General features: G+C 37.3%; 3 protein-coding genes across 7 annotated transcripts; 2 read left to right on the top strand and 1 right to left on the bottom strand.

The window, feature by feature from the left end:
• Positions 1 to 253: 253 nt before the first annotated feature.
• On the top strand, positions 254 to 7,335 carry LOC121772307 (protein PSK SIMULATOR 1-like). 3 transcript variants are annotated; one of them, XM_042169347.1, is made up of 14 exons: positions 254 to 387; positions 509 to 584; positions 665 to 1,046; positions 2,905 to 3,230; positions 3,359 to 3,451; positions 3,541 to 3,631; positions 4,467 to 4,560; positions 4,899 to 5,005; positions 5,181 to 5,250; positions 5,789 to 5,892; positions 6,185 to 6,301; positions 6,491 to 6,567; positions 6,651 to 6,695; positions 6,816 to 7,335. In XM_042169347.1, exons 3-14 carry the CDS (start codon positions 687 to 689, stop codon positions 7,072 to 7,074), a joined length of 1,743 nt encoding a protein of 580 aa, XP_042025281.1. In that variant the 5' UTR covers positions 254 to 387; positions 509 to 584; positions 665 to 686; the 3' UTR covers positions 7,075 to 7,335. The 3 variants fall into 3 exon arrangements, with proteins under 3 accessions (XP_042025281.1, XP_042025282.1, XP_042025280.1); XM_042169348.1 differs by lacking the exon at positions 254 to 387 and having other exon boundaries at positions 396 to 584; positions 659 to 1,046; XM_042169346.1 differs by lacking the exon at positions 254 to 387 and having other exon boundaries at positions 396 to 584.
• A 1,477-nt stretch (positions 7,336 to 8,812) lies between these two features.
• Positions 8,813 to 14,393, top strand: LOC121771500 (DDT domain-containing protein DDB_G0282237-like). 2 transcript variants are annotated; one of them, XM_042168292.1, is made up of 11 exons: positions 8,813 to 9,063; positions 9,473 to 9,623; positions 9,714 to 9,886; positions 11,424 to 11,848; positions 11,932 to 12,013; positions 12,228 to 12,574; positions 12,681 to 13,087; positions 13,155 to 13,314; positions 13,490 to 13,651; positions 13,726 to 13,814; positions 14,021 to 14,393. In XM_042168292.1, the coding sequence occupies exons 2-11, from the start codon at positions 9,511 to 9,513 to the stop codon at positions 14,169 to 14,171; spliced, it is 2,109 nt and encodes a 702-aa protein (XP_042024226.1). In that variant the 5' UTR covers positions 8,813 to 9,063; positions 9,473 to 9,510; the 3' UTR covers positions 14,172 to 14,393. The 2 variants fall into 2 exon arrangements, with proteins under 2 accessions (XP_042024226.1, XP_042024225.1); XM_042168291.1 differs by having other exon boundaries at positions 8,813 to 8,979.
• Positions 14,394 to 14,491: 98 nt separating this feature from the next.
• LOC121771501 (alcohol dehydrogenase-like) lies at positions 14,492 to 20,899 on the bottom strand. 2 transcript variants are annotated; one of them, XM_042168294.1, is made up of 8 exons: positions 20,366 to 20,899; positions 19,518 to 19,653; positions 18,998 to 19,067; positions 18,792 to 18,885; positions 17,057 to 17,217; positions 15,743 to 15,874; positions 14,894 to 15,064; positions 14,492 to 14,782 (listed from the first exon to the last, which is right to left on the bottom strand). In XM_042168294.1, the coding sequence occupies exons 1-8, from the start codon at positions 20,643 to 20,645 to the stop codon at positions 14,591 to 14,593; spliced, it is 1,236 nt and encodes a 411-aa protein (XP_042024228.1). In that variant the 5' UTR covers positions 20,646 to 20,899; the 3' UTR covers positions 14,492 to 14,590. The 2 variants fall into 2 exon arrangements, with proteins under 2 accessions (XP_042024228.1, XP_042024227.1); XM_042168293.1 differs by having other exon boundaries at positions 15,743 to 15,884; positions 17,004 to 17,217.
• Positions 20,900 to 20,960: the final 61 nt, after the last annotated feature.

Genomic DNA, 20,960 nt, shown 5'->3' on the forward strand with positions numbered 1-20,960 from the left:
TTTTAAGACAAGAACCATTACTTTGGCCCATTCATACCTAATATTCCCCACATCGGAAAGTTTAATTTACCACATGTGATTTTCGATATGATCAAACCAACACATTTTTATACTAGTACGTACTTAGTAACTTTTTCTTTCTTTTTCTTATAAAAAAAATCCTTCAAATAGAAAATGTAAATATCTCAATTATGCATGTATTGAATAAAGCAAGTATGTGCAACAGAAAAAACAAAAGAAATGAAGAAAAGAAACAGTTACTCGATCTTCCTAATTTGACCGATTCCAAGTCAAAGGCAGTAGGCAGCCGCAGCCATGTCCATTTCACCTTCCTCCATTTTTATATTCACCATCATCGTCTTCTATTCATCCTCTCTAATTAAATCGGTACAGCTACTTGCAGTTGAATCAAAATCCTTTACCACGACTCATGTTTTCTCTTCTTTAATTGCTTAATTAATTTCTCCATTCATACTTAACCAATCATTTGTGTTCTTGGCGGGCTTAGGTGGAGTTCCAACTACCATCTCTTTCGTCCCTTCAACTAACCACAATCACTGTTCACACAATTTGACTTTCCATTGGTGAGTTTTCTCTTCTCAATTTGGAAGATTTCTTCGCGTTTTTTTGTATGATCGTCGGAATTTAAGATTCTTAGCTTTAGGTGAATAACGAAGAAAATTAAAATGGGGGCACTGTGTTCAAAGCCGAAGTCGAAATCGGCGCCAAACCCTTACGCAGGAAGAAGCACAGGCTTGGAGAAGCAGTATCAAGAACAGCGGCGGCAGCGGCAGCGAGAGGGGCGTAGAGAAACCGCTACTAAGGTTGCGGCAGCTCAGGCGGCCGCGGAGGAGCCCGCGGAGGCTGCTAAAGAGCCGCCGAGGCTGTCGTCTGCTAGGGAATCGCCGAGGTTGTCGGCTTCTAGAGAGTCGCCGAGGGGCTCCGGTCGCTTCTCGGCTGCCAGTGATGATGAGTTCTATGATGGGATACCGCGATACCAGAAGAGCTCGTCCTATTTGAAATCGAGATCGCTGAGGTCTGCTAAGGTAGACTTGTTTTTCAGCCATGTGTTTTTTTAGCTGTGTTTGGAATTGGTCAGTGTTGGAATTGCTTGATTGCTCCTCGTTCTTTCGTGCAATGTGGATGGAAGGATTGGTTTTCGTCTGATGATTGCATATTTTATGAACTTAGTTATTAGGGGGGCGTTTACTATGAGTGGCATGATGGATAGATAAACATTGCATAGGCTACTCTACTATTTACTTTGATGGATTGGTTAATTTTGAACTTGTTCGACCAACTTATCATTCCATTTACTCAATCCTATGTTTTTCAATCGATCATATCCCTCAAAGTAAACGTCTCCCAATATAATCTTGTGTGTTGGGTGTTGGGTGTGATCCAATGTGTGTTGGTTGTTTTAGGTGGTTGATGTTTTCCAGGATCACCTTGGAATTGGTTTGCCAGTAGTGAAAAATGTTGCTCTGGATAGAATTATGTTTAGATTCTGTGGAGCATTTTCTTTCAATTGCTGTTTTGTCTGTTTATACGTAGTGTTGTTTCTGTTATATTGATGCAAATCGTCAATAATTCATGTGGTTGTTCCAACTACATCTGCTCTAACTTTTATTACACTAGTAAGTTTCCATCCACTATCTTAGCATATTTATTCGAATTTAAGAGAAGATATACAGGGAAGGTCTCCAAGAGATGATGATTTTGATAAACTGAATTAGCTTGTGATCCTTTAGTAGAATCCTTTGGCACTGAACTGACAAGTTTAGTTTGAGAGAGCTGGAATATGTGAAGAGATTTTCAGATTTAGGATAGCATGGAGGAGATCAACATCTGTTGAATGAGCAAGGGTGATTTCACTGAACGAAAGCTGAAAACTTGATTGTCAGTTTCCCAGAAAATAATGGTAGGAAGAAATATAACCATTGTCTCATAGAAGAACCGGATGAATTATTTTTGAAACATTTCGTTCTTTCATTTCTGTCCGTAATATGTGAAGTTTAACAATCATATTTAACCCCTTCCTGTGTTGGTTAGCTAAGCGTTGCTTCTTCATTGACTTACACATGAATTCAGTGTTCACTATACCAAGGATCCCACTATGTAGAGTAGAGTGTAGTTTTTTTTTGGTAAATAACAAATGTTTGTAAGGTTGAAATATACTAAGTAATGTGTAGGACCATGTCCTAAAAAGGAAAGTATAATACTTTTTGTTGACACCAAATAAGGTAATTGTTATATACTCTTTGTAGACAGATGGAGTAGTATTTAATGTCGGCATGTACTTTTAATCAATAAAAAAAAATTGAAGCAACCCTTATAGATTGCGGTGCGGCTGTCCTTGTAACTTGAAGTTATCTGATCTCTCTTAAGTAAAGTTTGTGTACTGTATACTTCAGTTATCAGCTTTTACTGTCATTGACAGGGTTTTCCATGCTACTTTGGTATTTTACTATTAATTAGGTGTATATACTTTCGAAAGAACTAGATGAATGTCAACTTGGTTTCATTGGCCCCCTTATGTTAGTATGTTACACATTTATAAAAGATTAACCTCAACTGGGTGCACCATTTAAAACTGTATTATTCAGCTGCACTAAGATCTGAAAAGGTATAAAATACTAAGAAACAGTTTTGCCTATTGGCTTATCTGGTGTCTTTTTTGACTTTTAACATTTTGTTGTAATGATCCAATCAAACAGAAATACTCCATACTACTTGAATATATACAATGTGAAGTTAATCTTCAAGTTTTGCAACTATTTTGAGTGACCCTGTCGTGAGTTTCTTGGCGTACTTTTTTTCTAGAATTCTACGGAGTTTTTTAGTATTGGCCTTCTGAATAATCAATCTTCACCTCTAGATGCTTATGGGTAAAAACATTTGCAGGTTTCAGAAGTGGGATCTCTTTTAGGCCGAGCCAGCAGTGCTGGACTTGGAAGGGCAGTAGAAGTTTTGGACTCACTCGGCAGTAGTGTGTCTAATTTGAACATAAAAGGGGGATTTGTGTCGGGATCAACTAATAAAAGTAATGAACTTTCTATCCTATCATTTGAGGTAGCCAATACAATAGTTAAAGGTTCAAGCCTTATGCAATCACTTTCGAAACAAAGCATACGACAGCTGGAAGAAATAGTGCTTCCTGAAAAAGGTGTTCAAGAATTAATATCAAATGACATGGATGAACTGTTCAAGATTGTTGCATCAGATAAAAGGTTGGTAACAGAGAGATTGGACTGATACACACAACACAAAGCCCTGGAGCCCCCATGATTGTTGTACTTCTATTCTCGATATTCGCTAACATGAGGGGGTAACAAGATTTATATGTAAACTGAAACAGGGAGGAGCTGAAGGTTTTTACTGGAGAAGTAATCCGCTTTGGGAATCGATGTAAAGAACCCCAGTGGCACAACTTGGACCGGTTCTTTGAGAAGTAACTTTCTGAAGTTTTTGGCTTTTATTGTTCTTTATGTTTGAAGTATTTCTGATCTTTCATTGGTTGGCTGCTGCTCACTTTTGTAGACGTAGCAGAGACCGTACCCCTCAGAAGCAGTTGAAGGAAACAGCAGAATCAGTGATGATGCAATTGATGACTCTAGTCCAACTTACCGCTGTCCGTATTAAGTCTTCATCATCATTGTCTTCATCGCCATATCATCATTATTTCTTTTAGTTTTGGCTTTTATCTTCATCGCATGCCTCTTTTCATGACATATTTTGCTTTTTGGCCTTAAACAGTTAAACTTATAGCTTTCGTTTTTCTCATATAGCTACTCTCCATATAGTAACATCTACTGATGAAGCACTTCTACATAGACAGTCCAATCAGAGACTACCTCTCGGAAAACAAATTTTTTTAATGCAATTGTATTTTGTAGTGTAAAAGCTCACATGAATTCCTAGTTTTTCAGTAAATATGTAACAACATCACTGCATTTTCTAGAAGAGCAGGTATAACTAAAATCACTCATCCTAGCTGATGAACTTAAGTGCACCTTAATGATGATCGGTACATTGGTACTGTTTGAGGGCCCTTTTCTAAATGTTCAATCTGAATATAATTCTTTTGTATCAATTTGAAAATTTTCCAGATTATATCTATAGACTATAGCTCACCATTTCCATCCTGTACCAAAGACTTCTATCATGGAAAATTCCAACATAGACTTCACATTGTGTCGATGTAAATGTATGGAGAGCAAATGCCTCTAACAATGCATTCCTATCATATTGCTTTCTTAAATTTTTCAATCTGTCTTGAATGACAAAAACCTGAATTGTTTATTTCCGGACAACATAATTCTGTGCATGTTTGTTATTCTTTTATGCATGAATATGTGATGAGTTGCCAAGATGGATAAATGCCATGAAATATGTCCCCAATATATTGCCCCCTGTAAGCTGCCAACTATATATTCCTGAAGAAGTTCAGAATGTCATTTCTGCAGGAGCTATATCAGGAGCTGCACACACTTGACAAAATTGAACTAGAACATCAGCGTAAGCGTTTGGAGGAGTTTAGATACAATGCTGCACAACGAGGTATGCATGGTTAATTGTGTGTTCTTGTTCCATGAGACCTCTTGTATTTATGGATTTTAAATGTCTTTCATGCTCTTCTTCGATGTACATGTATTTACTAATATACGATGATTATAGGGTTAACATCATATAACAAACTAGTTCTGACAATGCTTCTTCGATGTACTTGATTTCCTGGTGTACCTTTGAGTAAAGCATCCATGTGGCTGAATATCAAAGCTGTGAAAAATCAGTCATGTTGATCTCTTTCTTTTCTGAACATATAATGACTCAGTGTAACATGGGATATGTATCTTTTAATTGAAAGCTGAATATGCTTTTCTGCTTTGTTTCTTTAGGAGACAGGGACAACAGTGTCAGTATTTTGGCTACGGAAGTGAAAAACCAAAAGAAACTGGTAAAAACCTTAAAGAAAAAGTCATTGTGGTCCAGAACTATGGAAGAGGTAGTTTTCTCTTTTCTCATGCAGTATTTTATTTGTTTGATTAAAAACAAATAATCTTGTTTACCTATGGCAGTTGTAAATTACATGTTTCTATGGTATGTTATGCATTCATAGTGTTTCTTTTCCCTTGGGTAAATTATTTGGAACTTTAACCAAAAGTCTGTCTGGACAACAGGTTATGGAGAAGCTTGTTGATATTGTGCTATTTCTTAATCAGGAAATCAACCATACGTTCGGTAATCCAGGTATGAGTTCAACCTCAAACTTTAAGTTAGTAACGGCTAAATCTACTAATGCAAGTGACAGATTGCTAGAGCATTTTTCGTTCTCATATTAGCTGTTATAGCTGGATTATCTGGGGCAATTCATTGACTGATGAATTTTATCCTACTCCTAGAACTTGTCATGGAGATTCTACCTTTTCTTTTTTAAAGAAACTTGGAAATTCTAACTTGATAAACTAACAAGCTAATAGGCAATGAGTTAGGGAAGCACTACCTAACTGAAGCGTCCTTATATGTTCCTTGGGCCTATGTAAAGATACTAAGAGCAGTAAATACTCTGGGCAATAAAATTATCCTTTGCTCTATTTGAGTTGCTTTCCCTCTATAATGGAGTACAAAAACGTTCTTATCAGTAAAATTTGATGCACAGCTTTCTCATCCACAAGAGAATTTTCTCTAGAAATCATTATGTTTCAACTAAGAGATTCTTAGCTATAACTAATGTCCCTATGGACTTATCAGTTATCACGATTGTGTATTCTTTCTTCATGACCAACAGAAAGTGAGGCACCGGATAAAGAAATCAACAACAATCGACTAAGGCTGGGACCTGCTGGGCTTGCATTACATTATGCTAACATCATTCTGCAGATTGACTCTATTGTGAGTAATCTTTGCACTTGCCATTGGTGATTAAGAGAATCCTGCCGTGATAGCTTTTTCTTGATATTTTCTTCCTAATTATCGTGTTCCGTGGGAATAATATTACATTCATGTCTTGATACACAATAGTTTTGCTCCTTGTTGCTTGTTTTGGCCTTTTGCTTATTAACTCCGGAGTCAAATGAGTGAACATTAATACGAGTTAAAAGTCGAAAATCCTATGCTGCAGAACTGACTATTATTCTCACCTTCCTTTTTAATATCTACCTAACCATAATTTTCATGTAAACAGGTAGCGCGTTCGAGTTCCATTCCTCAAAGCTCCAGAGATACTTTGTATCAAGGCCTGCCACCAAACATAAGAGATTCATTACGATACAAGCTGCAGTCTTTCCATGTCGAGAAGGAGGTATTCTTCTGTTTGTTCTTGCTTTGATTGTACATTATATACGCTGATTGCCATTTGTAATATGGTTTCAATGTTGATCAGCATGCATCTTTACTAGTGTATGCTTCTGATGAAATCTCTGCCTAATACATCTCTTCTTCACAATAATTGTTTCACTCTAGTTTGATTCTTCTAGTTTTCCATCTGCAGTTAACTGCGTTAGAAGTCAAAGACGAGATGGAAAAGACACTACATTGGCTCGTGCCTGTTGCAACAAACACAGCTAAGTAAGTTTTAAGATCCTTCTAGTGAAGAGTTGTACCATTTTTCTAGTACCCTACAAAGTGTCTGATGTAGAGTGTTTACACAGGGCTCATCATGGCTTCGGCTGGGTCGGAGAGTGGGGAAACACAGGGTGAGTATCAAAAATTTATAAGTTGAGTCAGGAGCACTCAAATTCTTCTCGTCTCATCTAAAACATTTGTACCATCAAAACTATGTCGACCAAACTAGAAAGCAATGCTCTCATATGCAGGTCTGAAACAAATAGCAGGGCTTCCGGGCCTATGGATATAATGCAAATCGAGACGCTCCACCATGCTGACAAGCAAAAGACGGAAGCATACATCCTTGATCTCCTCGCTTGGCTAAATTATTTGGCAAGCTGTTCCAAGGCTGCTCCTAAAGGAGTAGGAGTTGTGAGACCATTGAACAAGCCAGCAGCTGTTCGTTCACCCCCAAAGACAACCGATCAGCCATCTGCTGCAAATGATACGAGCCAAGAAGCAGGGTAAGACAGTACTTTTGACTCTTTTCTCGAAGAAAGGAACATGGAGAAGTCCAACACCGATCCTGCCCAAACGCAGTCGTTGGGCTGCATCTCCATAAGTTATGGACATAACAGTGAGAAATTGAGTGCAGAAACTGTAGGTAATGTGTGGTGTTATAGTTTGTGCAATGATGGAACCATCAACCCTGCATGATGTATATAAAAGGAGAATGGTACCAATGTTACAAAATCTCGTTGCATCATATATTCAATGATGTCACAAATATACATTTGACCCTTTTGAATAATATTAAAATGTGACAAGAAAATCAACAATTTACAAACCACTTTGGAGCATAATAGTTGATTCCAGTAGTGAGCTACGAAATTTGTATGATCTTGAAGCATTGTCACGCAGATATTCCCTCCGTCCACAAATAGGAGTCATGTTTACTTTTTTGCACTTGTTTTATAAAAATGATAATAAATAGTTAAAGTGTAAAAAAAGTAAAGAAGAATGGAGTACTTTTTATGGCTTCGTTTAATATTTAGAGTTGCTACACAACAAAGTCTAATAAAAATCTAAGCCGATAAAATTTCAGTACCATTAGTCAACAATCGAAGTAGGACTGCAGGACTGATCCAAAATTTGATGGGATGTGTCATATATGCAACTATTGTCTATATTCCACTTGTTCGATGATAAAGTAAAGTACAAAAAACATAACTAAAATTTACCCTCTTAACTTATATCTAATGTACGTATGCAATAAAATTTTACTAATATAAATAAGTTTGGAAAATTATACATAAAACATACTTTAAATCTATAGAAAATATGCTTATTTTTCATTTTCATTTTCATTTTCATTTTCATTTTCATTTTCATTTTCATTTTCATTTTCATTTTATAAATCTTAAAATAGTCTTTTTTTTAATGTGTCAAGGTCAATCATATGTCAAGCAATCTAACTAACATTCGTATTTTTGTCGAGAGTTAATATTTGTATTTATTTACACGTTATAAATCATGAAAAATGGTCATTTGTGGTCTATTTTACACTTTTTAAAATCATAAAGTTTGAAATATTTGCAATTATTGCGTTTTTCTCTCTGATACGGCAACCGATTTAAAACACGCGGGCAAAACGTTATTTCAAATTTAATTTGACGTTGTCATTTTGTCCACGTGTATTATATCGGATGCCACATCAACAACGTGTGATTCACCGAATAAGGAAAAGATGAGATAATTGCAAAACTTCAAAATAAAATTTTCAAATTTTAAAAACCGTGGAACCAACCAAACTTTATAATTTATTTTTCAATTATGACAACGTATCCCATTATTTTTTTGTATTGCTCGGTTAGCGTAACCATAATAACTAAATACACCATAAAATTATTATTTTAATTGAAGATTGATGAGCAATATACTTCGTGCCATAATAATTGAGACGTTTCTTTTCGACACATAAATTAAGAAAAATTGTGTTAGGTGAGCTAAGTAAACAGGAAATAAAGTGAAAAATGAAAAAGGTAGAGAGATGAAGATAGAAAAAAGTAGAGTGAAATATGTATGAAAAAATGTGTTGACTTTTATTAAAAAAAGGGAAATGATTCTATTATTATGGAATGTAATAAAATAATAAAATAACTTTATTACTATGGAACGTGAGGAGTATTAAAATAAGGAGAAATAAAAAAAAGAAAATATTAAATAGGCTTTTGTTAGAGAGGCATACCACGAGAGAGCACCCAACGTCAGTCTTCACTGGCGACAAATCGTATCAGTATCACCACCGCCTCTCTCTCTCTTTCTTTCTTTCTTTCTCTCCTCGCCCCTCTCTCTATATACGCACACATTACACACATATGCCATCAAAACCCTCTCAATCGACCCCCCAATCCAATCGATTTCATCTCCCCGGTACGATTCTTCACTCATTTGTTCGTTTAATCAACTCCTGGCGGGAAATAAATCGATTGCATGTGGGCTTTCGATTTCTTTTCGGTAAATTCCAACTGTGCGATAATTGTATGAACAATTTTCACAGTGTTTTTGTGTAGAATTTGTTTGTGGAACCGCCATTGACTCGTTGCCGCAGCTTTAATGCATGCAAATTTGATGTTTTTGCTTTTTTCCGTGTTCCTTTTTTTTTGAATGGAGTTGTACATTAGTCTAAATTCGATTTTATTTTGATATTTTTTCTAGTGTTCTTGTTTATTCTCGAACTCGGTCTCTGTTCTCGATGCCTTCTGTGTGTTTAATCGGAGCTCTCCTTTTTTTTATATTTCTGCGAATTAAGTGAATTCTCGCTGTTCTTGTGATTTGTTCGCATCTATGGGAGGGGGTTCTGGAATTTTAAATCGCAATGTTCTAAGTGGCGTTGTTGATCCATGTTTTTCTTCTTGGTCAACAGGTTATGATTTTGTAATTTGAGAAATTTTGAAATCAAACATGCCTCTTTTGAAAAGAAAGCCATTTTGTTTAATTGAGAAGCCCGAGGAATTAAACCCTAATGAGCTTGTCTTTCAAATCCGATTCACAAAGGAGATCTTCAGGAGTTATAAGTAAGTTCTTTTCTCTATTCAAGCACAATTGCTCATACAAGTTCATGTTCTGTTACTATTTTTATAATGCCTGGATCTTAAATGATGTAGTGAATATTTGAAGAGGATCAACTTATATCGCAAAAGTGTCTGGACATGCGAAGTCACAGGGAAGGGCAATTTGACCTATGAAGAAGCCTTGGCATCGGAAGAAAAGGCTTTTAAAAAGACACAAAAGATTCCTACTAAATATGTAGCTCCGGTTCTTCATGATGTCCAATTCAGTGAGTTCACTGCCATTTTATTTTAGCCATCTAATCGCCTAAATTATAAGAGTATCGTCATCTTGAAAACTGTATATCTATATTGTTCTGTCGTATTGCTGCTTAACTTAGACTACTAGTATAATGCAATGTCAGATGTAAAAGGATCGTTTCTAAAATGTTGCAAATGATATGAGTACTTGATGGTATTTCCTTGTAGTACCAGGTCATGAAAGGAGACTACATTACAATTGTCATTGATTTCATTTTTGTCTTGTACTTTGCAATTTGTAGGATAGGCTATTTGTGATTGGTAAGTTTAGCCAAGAATCGTGACTGTCGAAATCATTTTCATCGAAGTTTCTAAATAAGCTCAAGATTGATGCCAAAATGTGATCTAGAAAAGATTGTCTTGCCACATGCCAGCTAACAACGATATAAAAGCAGGCACAAAAATCATTAAATGCTCTAGCTAAATAAATATTTCCCATTTAGCGTTTACATCACTTGCCCATTTTCTTCCTTGTTTTTATGACCTTTCCTATGACAACCACCTTTTGGCTTGCAAGGTTTCTACCAATACCTCCTCCTACCTTCCACAACTCATAACAGTCTTTTCACTACGAATTCTAATGATTATGTTGTACGTACCAGATATAGGTTAGAGTTGGGAGCAAGGTAGGTTAGCAATCAGTCCACTGGTCTTCACTCAGAACCACATTCTTTACACTAAATTAAATTGGTTCATTTGGTTGTAGAAACTTTGAAAGACTTGAAAATATCAAATTTGTAATGTTCGATATTTCGGCCTCCTTTTTCCTGCTCCAACATTAACAATGTTGTGAATTAATACTGAAACATTCTGGTCTAACTATAGAACCTTTTCGGGGTAAAGAGTCAGAGTAGCTGAATTTAGGAAAAACTGCAAAAGCTGTTTACATTGTAATAGGTGACTTATAGGGTCTTAGATAGTAACCGTGTTCTGTGTGATAGATTCACATACAATGCTTCCTCTTGTATCCAGTCCAGGATATTGATCAGAGGGGTGTGAATACTCATCATCTTTTTATTGACCCCTCATACCTACATGTGCTTTTGACATTACATGCATTTACTACAGATTTGATGAAAGTTGGGTACTAGTTGGGATTTTTTGCGAAACGTCTGAGTATTGAGCATTTATTTGCAAAGCCAGGCAGAGTGGTAAAGGGAATCTAAGAATAGCAATTGAGAACCAAACTCTGATGACATTTATTCACAGCTTGTGAAATTGGTGATTATGAATTCTAACAACATTATTCTGAGTATTATACTGCTGTTATCTGCTGCTTATATGAGTAATCTTGTATCACTTGACCTTCTATTTGTCTCCTTGTCTTAGAACCTGAAATGATTTTTTTTATTTGAGTACATCATTAACCTTTTATATAGATATAGAGACATCAATGAGTAGTTATATAATTGACTGCATTGAATTAATTTACTTGCTCCTTCACATTTTTCTTTGGACTGGGATGATTTACTTATTGCTTTTGTTTCTGAAATATTTCTTTGTTAGGTATGCTGAACTTAAAAGATCTGGTCAATTCAATAGCTTCAAAGTTTCAAGGGCCCCTTAATGAGGGTGATGAAGTATATGGAAAAAAAGATGGTCGTTTACATCCTTGCAAAATCGTAGAAGTGGTTGAGGTTGCTGACAGAAAACAATATGAAGTTGAGTGGCTGGGGGATGACCAAAAAATGAGTGGAAATGCATCATTAAATGGTGATGAATTGAAAGTCAAGAATCCACCATTTAGTAAATGTGCTCTGAAGTCTTTCATCAAAGACTCAACTTACCGAAGTATTCCTTGGGTTTTACATAACCATTTATCAAAGAAGTATGGGATCTCAACCATCCCTCCTGAAGAAATGAAAAGCAATATTTCACTACAAAATGGACTCGTTGTTTGTAGTAGTAGGAAGAGAAAGAGAAGTGCCAAGGTGAATTTGATATTTTGTTTTACCTAAATCTTTTATGTCTCCTGGAAAATTGTCAATGAGACTGTTTCTTTTGATTGTAAAAGGTCGCAAGTGAGAAGGGGATTATAGTGTATGTGCGGAGGAATAAACTTTCATCTTTGTTGACTGGAAAAAGTGCTGATGGAGGTAAGAGGAGATGATGTTGAAGTTAGTCTTTTGAATTTTTTTGGTCAAACTACTTTCATCTATGTGTTTACATCTATTTCATCCCAATTAGGCCTTCTTTACCACTTTTGTCCCATGGAGTGGTGTGAACTGTTTTTAATAGATATTTGGGATGTTTCTATTAGTGATGTTTTTAACCAAAGTTCTTTCTGTTCTTTTACCTGTGTTATTTCAGTCAATGAGCATTCAGAAGATCAGTCCATTAAGTATCCAGTTGATGACTTGCTGGTGCAACCTACTGTAGAAGATCGACTTCTGACAGAAAGGCCTTCCCCATGCAGGGATTTCAACGTGCCTATGGAGTGTGTCGGGGATCTTTTGATGGTGTGGGATTTTTGTACTTCTTTTGGGAGGCTGTTGAATTTATCTCCTTTCTCCTTGGAAGATTTTGAAAATTCGCTTTGTTATAAAGACAGCACTCCAATCCTTGTTGTGGAATCTTGTTCATCTCTTCTTCGCTTACTTGTGAAGGACAACAGTAAGTTTGCGATGGTGGTAGAAAATCGAAAAAGGAGACCAAAGGTGAGCTATATCTTCTTTTTGTAGTTTGCTTGAGCACGAGTTAATCTATTGATAGCTTGTTTTCTGCTGTTGTTTGGAATTTTGATATTAAATTTACCTCATTCAGATTACACAGCTTACCTGGATTGAATATCTATCTGATTTTTTGGAAACAATTTCGTCTGCTGAAATATCTTCTCACATAAGTACCATTAAACGAGGACATTACGCCTTGTTGGATATTCATATTAAATTGGCAATTTTCCGCGAACTGGTTACTCATGCACTAGAGACAGAAACTGCAAAGGAGAGGTTGGATGAGTATATTGAAGAAAGACAAGCGCTTTCTGCTACACGGAGGGATGAAGCACTAGATGAAGGTAGAAAGAGGAGAGAAGAAAGGGAACGTAGGAAGATCGAAGCTGCTAGTAAAGGAGTTAAAGAAGGGCCTAAAGTGAAGAATGGGGAAGGTGCACGCAATGGAATTTCTGATGCGATAGTTCTTTATCAATCAAATAATTCATCCGGAAACAGGTTAGAATTGGGATTTGAATCTCTCTTCTTTTTTTTAACTATGTCACCCTCTGATGTCCCTTGACAGTGAGAATGAAGGAGAAAGCACGGGTAAGAAAAATGCTAAGAAACGGAAGCTTCAGATCACAACCTTTGAAGATGTCAATAATCCATCTAAGAGGGATATCCATAAGTTGATGAAAAATGAGATTAAGGAATCATTAGAGATGAAAAGTGCTAAAGAAAGGGTAGGCTTTTATCTCTTTCACTCTGGGTCTTTATGTGTCCCATGAGTTCGCAATGTACATATTTTTTGATTGTGCGTGTCAAGTTGCTCTATGGTTTATGAAGGGATAATGATGGAGATAGAAAAATGTAATGTGAGCTTTTCTCTGATATATTGAAATCCCACTTCTCATGCAGAAAGAATTTCTTGAAAGGGAGATCGAGAAGAGATTTATACGTACTAGTCCATTGGGTAAAGACCGAAATCATTGCCGGTATTGGTTTTTTCGGCGTGATGGGAGGATATTTGTTGAGAATTCTGAATACACACAGTGGGGTTATTATCAAACCACAGAAGAGGTATCATGTTATTGCCACATTTTACTCTCATTCTTGGTGCTATATCAAACAAATGTTTCTCTTTCTTAAAACAGCTTGATGCTTTGATTGGCTCTATGAATACAAAAGGTGAGAGGGAGAGAGCCCTGAAAAAGCAGTTGGAGAAGTTCTACAACAAAATATGGTCAGCTGATTTGTCTTTATCGATTATAAATTCATTCGTCTTTTTTTGTTTAGTGAAGGAAGATATAAAAATTGCTTTGGATTATATAATGGTTTAAAGTGTAGTACAGTATGATACATTGTATAACCTATTTCAATGGGCTTGGCAAAACTAACCTTGTGCAATGTATAACCTACTATATTGACTATTAAACTCATTTTCTGCAGCTCGCAACTACAAATGAGATCTAGTGAGGGTGTACAAAGGGATGAAATGGAAGAGGCTCTGGTACGGAGGTCAACTCGGGTTCGTGCCCCACCTAGGGAAAGTGCTACGCACTTGTTCCTCAAGTATATGAACAAGTGGAAAGATATGTAGGCATTTATTGATTTGAGGTATAGATGCAGCTAACCATCCGGTTAAGTGGCAAGTAGAACGTCTGTAGAGTCACCATCTTAAAAAGATATTGATGCTTACTGGGAATATACAGTAGATAGATGAGATGTAATTCCCTACACATTCATTGTTGGGACAGAATTTTCGTAATCTTGGCTTCGACGGCCATAGTTGGATGGAAATTTTGGTAATAAACCCCTTCAAGATGGCCCCTGAATATGTAGTTGCTGCTAATCTTGCTATTTTGTGAAGTACGGTTTAATTTTTTTAAATTTTGATTTACCATTCTTTTACTTTGCGCGTGTCTATAATTTGTTTACTTCTCTTGTATAATAGTGTAATTTTTGTTAGTTCTTACAAGTTCAGCGGCTCGAACAAGACTGGCTGTCACACGCTGATTATCACATAATCTCGACCACACCACGGCCGACGATGCTTCCCTGATCTAGGTTTTTATATGCCTCCTCTACCTCCTCAAACTTGTACTTTCTTGAAACAGCAGCCTGCAGATTAAAAGTGCCTTTCTCAGCCAGCTTCACCAATTTCGGGAGATCTTGTCGTGCCCGCCCTCCGTAGGACCCTATCACTTTTATCTGCAACAGCATTTGCAAACCAAGGGTCGTGTCAGCATTTTCTTGAACCACAAATACGAAACCATAACTTAAAAATGCTCGATAAGATGAGAGAAAATGAAGAATACAGACCTGTTTACGAACCAAATGGTTAATGTCAACCTCTCCTTTGGAACCAGAAAGGGTTAGGCCAATCATTACAGCTTTGCCTCCATCCTGCACACTTTGTACACACTGTGAAAATGTTTGGGACCTTCCTAAGGCTTCCACAGCTACGTCGACACCCCTTCCTCCTGTAATTTCCTGTTTCAAGTTTTGCAAGCAAGTGATTTTAGAAGGGAACGTTTTCCACAAAAATAATCACGAGTTGACGGCTGTTGACACATGTTCGAATTCTTTGCAAACAAAGCCAACAAACACAACAAGAGTAAACAGCACACCAAAATTCTGGTTGTACCATGGGACCAGCTAAAAGGGAAGATTAGCAGCTCAAATCAAGAACTTTTGCCTCAGTAAGCTTCTTTTGAAATGAACATGAGTGTACTATATAAAATTAGAAATCTAAGCAGAAGAATTCCCCAGAGGAAGTAAAGCTTGTCTGCGGCATCAAAGTTTATGTAGATGAAAAAGATGGAAAGTTAAAAAAGAGAGAGATGGAAAGTTTCTAGGGTAAGATGATGTGGGAAACAATGCAATTTAAGGATCTAACCAACTACTGACTTTGCTTTTACTTGCTTCATCCCACTTCCATTCGGGATTATGCACGTATCATGGTTTTGTTAAGGATAGTATTGAGAGAAAATATTATCATAGTTACAGGTAATCTAAACCTGTGCTTCATGGTCATTTTGTTTTGTGCCTGTCCCTAAAAAAACCTCTACTGAACCTTTCTATTTCCTCGACGAAGCATTAACATCCAACTACATATTCAACCTCTTTTATCTGTAGAAACTAAAGTTTAATGAATGATAGAGCATGCACCTTAATCTTAGCAACAGCATCCTCTTTTCGTGAATTTATGGCGTGAGTGGCTCCAAACATCTTGGCCTTCTGAAGTTTCTCTTCTTGAACATCCACTGCAATAATATCAGAAGCCCCAAATGCCTTTGCTATCTGCAGACAACTGTCAGATTTTTTGAAGTGAACATCATGCAAAAATTTCAATCAGATTAGCAACGATATAGCAGCCAGATTCAGCACTGTTGTGATGGCAAAGGAGATTTGGATAAGAACAAATGGCAAACACATGATAAAAGTAGTCCAGCACTTTCTGCTTATATTATACATGTTGAATTCATCTTTGGTAATGGCTGGGTAAAATAATTTTCCTTACAGTTAATAGAAGAGTACAACTGTAACTTGTGAATTTTGTGAGATAAAAATGAAATTCCAACAGGAAAAAGAGAACATCTTGTTGATTAAAATCCTCAAAAACTCAACCAGCTAATAAGGAAGTGTAATGCATAACCAACAATACAGATTCAGTCCAACAAGCATGAACAAATGGAGCGAGTACATGCCCAGCAAGATCCATTGAGTTCAACAGGATTGCATTATATAATGTTGATATATGCCTTTGAGGCATCCACAAAATCAGAAATGCCAAAGAACCACAATTTCTTTTAAAAAATTTATGTGTAGACAGGTATCTAGCCAAGAAAGTGAGTGGTTCAAGGTGACATGAAAAATGATGGTATATAACAACCACTTCAGCTTTCTGTCATGAACTGACCAAGAGCTGGTGTTATTAAAGAATGGTACCTAAATTCTTAACTCCTAATATCAGAAATTCAAGATTTTGGACTATGATTGAGTAGTTCCAGATAGGATCATTTGAAATGCCAATTTTATGAGACAATGTGACAGTAAAGAACCACCAACTAGTACTAGCTTTCTGATAAGATAAGTTTCAAGGTTAACATTGTTGGGTATTTGAACAGATTCTATGAGGAATCTTCCCACTTTTAACCCCAGCAGACGTGACCCTAAGGTAACCACTTCATAGTAGTTTCGTCTTATTCTCCATTCTGTCAACATATAAACCAATATACCTAGTAGGTTTCTTGGACATGAGTTAATACTATTTTAAAGGTTCAATATCAGAGTTTCCATGATTCAACACTTCATTTATTACCATTACAAGCTTCAATTTCAGAGTTTTTAAGATTGAGCACTTGGATGCACACCACAAGAAATACAGTAAGTTGAAAACTTCTCAACATGTGATGCATTTGCTTATTACCTAGAGCCAACGCCCCCAATGCCAATCACAGCAACGGAATCGCCAGGACGCACCTGAGCAGCATGAGCCATTGCACCATAGGCAGTGAAAACTGCACATCCTAGGACAGCAGATTCTGTGTAAGGCAATGTGTTCGGAAGAGAAGTTAATCCATGTGCTGGTACCACACAAAACTCAGCAAGACCTCCCATGCTGTACATATAGACTGGCTTGCCTGCAGAAACAAGGCATCAAAAGGCTGAAGCTCATATGAACATAGTTACTGAAAAGCTTAAGCGTTGAATATTTGCACAAGCCCTTGCTTACTCCACTAATCCCAAAGACACCATAAAATGTTAGCCGAAGGCAAAAAAATATGAAAAGACATAACAAAAATAAAGATTCTTTTTCCATACTTGCATCAAAGTTTGATGATTGTTTCCCATTATCCTGTACTATTATTCGGAGCAGATCACCTCCCCCACATCATACACCATTTGCTACCCCACCAATAAAACAGTGACATGTGTTTACTCTTTAAAATATTAAAAAATAAGCAAAATCCTATGTGGCATCTTCTTCACAAAATCGTGTATACTATTTTCACACATTTCATCTTCATTTGCACTGAATTTTTAGTCGCTAGCCACCGGAATCCCCGATCACCTGCCTACCTCTGCCTCTCGTTCCCCTTACTTCTCCCCGCCGATAAGCTCCAACACCTCTCGGATCCCCTGCAATCGCCACCGGCGATTCGATCTCCACCAAATAGCAGCCACTTTCCCCACTGCCGCCTGACTGGTTGCTCGGATTCTTTTTCCAGCACCTCATCTCACAAATATCCCCATCCAGTCCGTCGTCAACATCAGGAAGCTCGCCCTCCTCGCCGCAACCAACTACGACTTCCTCCCCGACCTATCGGCTTCGCAATCCCTAACATTGTGTATTCTCCGTTTTGTGCAAGATCTCACACTGATCACTTACAGAACTTAACCAGTCGTCATGGCTCATCCAAAAAAACACCAATGCATTATAGTTCACAAACTGTACCACAATTTGTTATCACCTTTCCTAGCTGCATTTGCCCATCATTTGTTAATTCCGCCATGGTATCATGAACATCAATAACACTGTGCATAGCCATCCTCAAAGTTTCTACTTCGCAATCGGAGCGGATCAGTGCGTAGCCATCCAGTCCGAGCGTCCAACTTCCCGAGAGCAGAGGAAGTCGTAGTTGGTTGCGGCGAGGAGGGCGAGCTTCCTGATGTTGACGACGGCCTGGATGGGGATATCTGTGAGATGAGGTGCCGGAAAAAGAATCCGAGCAACCAGTCAGGCGGCAGTGGGGAAAGTGGCTGCGATTTGGTGGAGATCGAATCGATGGTGGCGATTTGCAGGGGATCCGAGAGGTGTTGGAGCTTATCGGCGGGGAGAAGTAAGGGGAACGAGAGAAAGAGATGCAGAGGTAGTCAGGTGATCGGGGATTCCAGTGGCTAGCAACTAAAAATTCAGTGAAAATGAAGATGAAATGTGTGAAAATAGTATACACATTTTGTGAAGAAGATGCCACATAGGATTTTGCTTGGTTTTTAATATTTTAAAGAGTAAACACATGTCACTATTTTATTGGTGTATGATGTGGGGGAGGTGATCCGCTCCGCTATTATTGACATCTGAAATATATGCAGTGTTATAGAGATGGAAATTCCAGCAGGATTGTGGAGAAAAAAGAACAAAAAGAAAAACGAAAGAAAAGGCTGCAGTATTCATTAGTGTTCATCAAGGAAGAGTAAATAGGCAGGATTGTACCACTGCCTCGAAGAAATAGCCTTGTTTCACCATCATAAAGTGTCCCTTTTGCTCGATTATGAGCAAAGAAAGACTCACATAAGTCGTCTTGACCCTGTTTTCATGCAAGTCATAATGTTGGAAAATATCTAGTTAGTTTACCTAGTCAATGACTCGGTCACTCGGATGCAGCTGAACATACAAACATCATAACTTAGTATTCTTGCCTTTGAGCAGAAGAAACAACTTCCACAAGGCATTATAAAAGCCCCAACAACTTGAGAGCCAACAGGAAATCTGAAAATTTTAAACAGAAAAGTATATGGATCAATGAATAGGAGTGAGAAGGAAAATGATATTAGTATTTTTTAAAGGAAAATTTTAATTTTGGACCCAAAGTATTAGCACAGTTTCAGGTTTAGACTAAACATATCCTATTTACACAAACAGACCTCATAAATCCAACTCTGTTCAAATCCAGAAACGGCTCTTTTTATTGTTGAAAATTGAATAAAAATGACACGCATAAAACTATTTTCACCTCTACAACCAAATGGCCTTGTTTGGTTCAGTAATGTTCAAAGAAAATGAGTCAGAACATTGACTCAGTTCTAGATTTGAACCAAGGTAGATTCATGAGGTCCGTTTTAGTAAATAGCATTATTATAATCTAGAATTGAAACTACACTACTTTGGTCCCAAATATGTACTTTTTTCTCTGTTTTTACATTTTGGAGCTTATCAAACCTTTCAATGATTTTACTGTCACTCAGAGGCCCATGTTCAACCACCTCACCAGTAATCTCATGTCCTACAACACAGGGCGTGGGAAAGGGAATCTCGCCTTTCATCACATGCAGATCGGAGTGGCAGACCCCACAGGCTATCAAACACAATTGGAGTATTGTACATGCAAAGAGCATTACCGTATGTTAAACACAGGCCAAAAGAAGTGCTTAACATACTAAATACTATGTGACATCATTATGCTCAATCAGCACATTAATCATCAAGTAGCAATCACTATGTTTATGCTTGTTAATTTATTAATCAATGCACAAATGCACTACTGTTAGAAGATTTATAAGGTGAGTGGACACTTTTTTGGTCACTTTGCATTCATATAGATTTCCATATATACTCGCTATTCTCAAAACCTTCTTTACATCACATGGTAGATTATAATCCCAACTAAAGAACAATTATCTTTACCCTTTGAATAGATACCATACCACCATGGTTGCTGTAAAACCATGAGATTCAATCTTTTCTAAGCTGTAGATAAGTTTTTAATTTGATATTATGACACCTTACACCAAAAAGTATTTATTTTCATATGAATATTTATACTACGCATATATATTATGTACTACTAAAGTATGTGATATATTATTATAGACCAATTTCAAATATCAATATAACATGTATCATAACAAAAGAAAAGGCACAGTAATAACAAGCTAATCATTCCTAATCACATCATCAATTCATCATATTTTCATAAAAAACACAAAAGGTACAAGCTTTAGAGCGCAATGGACAACAATTAAACCAGTCAAGTAAAAAAACCCAAAACCGCAGAGCGTAATTCTCACCCTTAGTTTTAACGAGGACTTCATTGGCCTTAGGGCGCGGCATCTCAAAATCCTCGAAAGTGACGGGCTTATTCGTCTCCCAGAACACCGCCCCCTTCATGTGGGAAGGCCCGCTGCCCACGTGGTACCCCGACGCAGTCATGGTTGTACCTTCGGAGCTAGAATAGCATCCCCGGCGATCGGAGCAAGTGAAGGAACCCTCCATCCGAGAGCTGCAGGAAAAGCGCAGGGCGGACGCGCGGGCCTTGCGCAGAAGAAGGGAGCTTCGGCAAAATGCCATTGAAGAAAGTTGGAATTGGCGTTTCCGAAAGAAGGGAATACAGAGTCACGGAATGATCATATGCTGCTGGACCTGGTAGAGGTTTAATCAATTGGGAATGAGTAGTCAATGAGCCATTAGTCACTGATTCTTATCCTTAACTAGAGAAGCTTTGTTAATTGTTATCGTCGCAGGCCAATCTTCTTTCAGGAAATATACTGTACTCTTAATTCACATGATAGAGAAGGAATTGATTTAATGCAAGTAGTTGATGGAGTGGATTAGCCCAAAACGATTTTGATGGGGTTTATGACTTTATTATCTACTCTACGCCAT

This window comes from Salvia splendens, chromosome 16 (genome assembly GCF_004379255.2).
Source record: "Salvia splendens isolate huo1 chromosome 16, SspV2, whole genome shotgun sequence".
Taxonomy (NCBI): Eukaryota; Viridiplantae; Streptophyta; class Magnoliopsida; order Lamiales; family Lamiaceae; genus Salvia; species Salvia splendens.